The 4,102-nt window shown below is 50.7% G+C and overlaps 1 protein-coding gene across 1 annotated transcript in view; it reads right to left on the bottom strand.

Moving 5' to 3' along the window:
• The window catches only part of ATP13A1 (ATPase type 13A1), a 20,335-nt gene extending 16,233 nt beyond the window's left edge, over positions 1-4,102 (bottom strand). The window contains exon 1 of the mRNA XM_009331226.1: positions 4,097-4,102. Within this exon, the coding sequence (XP_009329501.1) occupies positions 4,097-4,102 (6 nt within the window). The remainder of the gene's footprint in view (positions 1-4,096) is intronic.

The following is a 4,102-nucleotide window of genomic DNA, read 5'->3' as shown; positions in this document are numbered from 1 at the left end:
AGATCCGGCAGGACTGCGCGGAGCCGTTCGCCGCCTTCGAGCAGTGCCTGAAGGAGAACCAAGCCTCCGTCGCGAACTGCAGCGACCACGTCAACGCCTTCCTGCTCTGCGCTGACCGGGTGAAGCTCTCCGCGTGAGGTGAGGGTCGGGGCTGCGGAGCCGGGTCGCTTTCCCTCTAGACCTGCGGTCCAGAGCCCTCCTGCTGACAGCCGCTCTCCACGGCTGCTTGGGAGCCGCTCGTTTGAACAGCTGGAGCGGAATAGCACAGCCCAGAACACACACAGACCCGCGTTTTCCTCCCTCCGCCCCCCCCTTCCCTTCCTGTCGCTGTAAATTCAGGCTTAGCCTCCTCAGAAAAATACAGAGCACGGCCAGGAAGCGTATCTGGGCTAAAAGCGTGGTAGTTCACGGGCGTGGATGGTCGGGGGCTGTAAGTGAGGTGTGTGTGGCCGTTACGGACGCGAATGCAACAGCGTGTTTCTCTAAACGGGTTGGTCATTCTCGGCGTCGGACTGAGCCGATACCCCGCGGCAAAAGGCTCTGCGAGGAAAGCAGTCTTGCTGAGGGAAAGGCGCGATTTTTGTCCGAATCTATTAATCAACCTGGTCATCGGTTTTGTACAGTAATATATACAGAACGGTTTTGTTGGGGTAGGTCAGCTTGCGGCGTTCTGCTAAAGATCTTGTAAACATTTATGGAGCAACGTTAAAGTAAATAACATGTTACTAAGCGTATAGAAATCACCTGAATGTGACGTACTCCCATGGCCTGACGTGGTAACCTACTGTACCTCTTAACTAGGGGTGCCGCGTACGCACGGAGCCTGCCTGATGCTTTTATTTGTGCTGTTTTTTCATAGGGGAGCCTTGGAACTAAAATCCATCTTCAGGAGTGAACGGAAAGTCTTTCTGTACTCTGGAGTTATCGTTCCAATGCTTGGTTGGGTCGGTCTTTCCCCTCTGGAAAACGAAGCGCAGCCCTGCGATGTGGTTTTCTTGGTTCTGGTCACACTACGCTTGTCTTCAGCGGACAGCTGGGCTCTGACCGGGATGTCAGAGCATTCCTCGTCCCTCGGCACTTGTGTGCCGATAACGCTGGGTTTTGTCTGCTGAGTTGCCTCTAAAAACTTTCTAAGTAAATAAATTACAGAACCGTGTTGAAGCGACACCAAAGGATCAGCAGCAACCTGCAGGTGTGCTTGAATAGGAACCGAAAGCTAAAACCAGCCCTTACCTCTTTTTCTGTAGTCTGTTCTTCGACAGTTCCTTTGATAATTAAGCACAATATTTTCCTTCGTCCCAATAAAAAAAACCCCCACTTTTCAGGATCCAAAGCCAGTTCTGGCTTTTCCCACTGATGGAAGCTGCTCTCTGAGCTGGACCGACTGCAGGGACATTTCTTTGACCGTAAACGTCCCAGCTTGACCCGCTTGAAAACATCCTGTGCAGCTCCCAGTTTTGGGGGTGCCGTGAGGGGTTGTAGCCCCGGGCCTTCTGCTGGTTTAGAACAGCAGAGGGAGTCTTCCCACCGGCAGAGACGGCAGAAGGACTGCGGACTTCAGAGGACTGGCTGCTCTGTCGACGGCGCAACAGAGATCTTCCAGTGCAGGGGTGCGGGGGGGGCACCTCCGTGGTTCTTACACGGGGGAACAAAGAGCCCAGCTCTAAGGAGAGGTGGTTTCTGGGCTGTAACTAGTGAGGGAAAAAAATTAGAAGAAACAATAGGTGGTCTAACGAGGAGCGGGACTAAGACCCGGGCTTCTGAGATCTGTGAGCACTTCTGTGGAGGGAGAGCTCTGGGACGCTGCGATCTAGGACCCTTGGGTCTACTCCGGTGTGCCGTGTCTGAAAATCACTGTAGGTCTGTTTTAATGTGCTGTGGGCTAGTGGGACTGAGAATCTCTCCCAGCAGAGGTTTAAACCTTGGAAAGTCCTTTGGGGTGCTCAAGACCGGGTTCGAGGAAGGAGAAATGAGCTTCTACGACCTACTTAGACAAATGCAGCTTCAGAGGAACAGCTTTGCTGCTGTCCTGAGTAGGAACTTGGTCTTCCAGAAAAGTTACAGGGAACCAAACCCCCAATTTTCCAGAAGCGCGCAGGGAGCAGATGACACGCAGGAACTACTGTGTACAGCGCCAGCAGAGTCTTTGTCTGAAAGTACAGCACAGCCTTGCTGTGTTTGTGAGGTTTGTTTTGTGCCTCTGAGAGAGGGTGAGGCATGGACCGGGAAACTTGGCTTTGACCTGGTTCCCAGGGGTTCATTCCCCCTTCCAGGGACACGTTAATCCTTATTCGTGTTTCAGCCAGGCGTAAGTCCAAGCGTTCGCCTTTGAGCCTGCGGTGGTTGGCAAACGTCGCTTGCATTTTCCAGTTGGGCAGAGTTTAACTCCTTTGGGGAGAGGGACGGCAGATTTAAGTTGATCTGTTCCAGCTTCTAGCAGAGCCCGAATCACAAAGCTGGCTGTCGGCGTTGCTGTTGTCTGTCCCGCAGGGGTGGCTGCGTTTCAGCAGTGAGGGGAGCGTACGAAGATGCTGGGGTCGTGTCTAAAAACATACATGCGCGCTTGCGGAAAACTCTTTGTTTGCTTTTATCAAATGCCGTGCATTTGAAACGTAAAGAGCCTTTTTATCTTCTGGCAGAAAAGTTGGGAGAAAAAGGTGACGGTAGGTTTGCTTCGAAATGAGTTTGGGGAGGGTCAAGTGCTACCAGAAAAGGAGGAGAAATCTGTTTTTAGTGAGGTTTTTTTGAGTTTTATTTATACCAGGCAGCACCCCATTAGTCATAAATGTCTGTGGTGTGAATAGCTTTATTAAAGGATGCCGTTATACAGGAGCGAAGGTGCTTTACATGTTGTTGACATTGTATTGAAATGTCAGCCTGTCAGCAGAAAAGCCATTTTTCATTATGTTTAAGGTGCACTGGGCCCCCTCTTAAGCCCGGTTATGCCTCCTCCTTCTCAGGAGCCTGAGCCACTCTATTATTACTTGCTCTAACACATTAACCGCTGAGCTGCCAGGCACTTGCTGTTGTCATCGATGAGCCAAACTCTCACAGGGTTCAGTTAAACTTGTTACTAGGCAGAGGGGGGGAGAGGAAGATGCTGCTTCATCCTGTTTCCGTGTGCGATCGGGGAGAGAAATGCTTTCTGAGACAGTATTGGGCAGCTGCAAGTTTTATTCTGAATAAAGAATGTCCTCGTACATCTTTCACTGCGTGTGTAATGTAAATGTAAAATAACTTGGCGCCGCAGAGAATGACGGAACCTTCCCGCGGAGGGAAGTATTGTGGTGATGGTCACTACCTGAGGTTGTTGCCGCCCTCAGTTTACCAGCTCCCTTGGAAAAGTTTCTAGATTAAATCAACTCGTAGCCCTGGCAAATGGGGCAAATTCCTCTGTGAAAAGTGAAATGAATACCGACAATTTTCTTTCTTTCAACTGGATGTGCCAGGTAATGACTAGAAGAAGCCGGGGAGTATTCTCTTGCTCTCCTCTTGACGGAATCTGTAGCTGTATGTGCAGTACTGCATGATTAATCAGTTTAATTCTCACTTAGGCAGAGGGGCCTAAGACCTCTTCAAGTGAGAAGCGTGGAGCAGGGGTTCTGCAGCTCTTTCTCTTCTCCCTAACTGCGTGGGCTACCTGCTCTTGCTGGTTGCTGGAATAAAATCGGAGTGGCAATTACAGCTATTTCTGGCAGGGACAAACATAAGGGAAGGGCTGCTGTGGCTCCGACTTGCTTGGATGCGTGGTAGCAGCTGGAATTAAGGCAAAGCCGTATACACAGGGCGAGCGAGTGTCCCTGTGAGTGTCGGGAAGAGCTGTTCTTTCCAAATCCAGCTGCTGTTTCTTTGGTCCTGTCACCAGAAACGTATTTAGCCATCAAAGCTAAAAGGAGGATCGGTTGCTCCGGTATCTTTCACGAGGAGATGCTGGCAAGGAACACCTCTGAAAACCTGAGAGTGAAAGAAGAATTAGGAAGCCAGGAAGCGTTCTCTTCATTTCTTGCACCACAGGATTGTGATGCTGTCTCGTACCTCTTCGTTTGATTAGGACAGGCTCACGGAAGCAAGTGCGGGAAGCTGTTAGGACAGTTACCGGCAT

The sequence above is a fragment of the Pygoscelis adeliae genome, unplaced genomic scaffold (assembly GCF_000699105.1).
Source record: "Pygoscelis adeliae isolate BGI_AS28 unplaced genomic scaffold, ASM69910v1 Scaffold889, whole genome shotgun sequence".
NCBI lineage: Eukaryota > Metazoa > Chordata > Aves > Sphenisciformes > Spheniscidae > Pygoscelis > Pygoscelis adeliae.
This window is presented reverse-complemented; position numbering and strand designations above follow the sequence as displayed.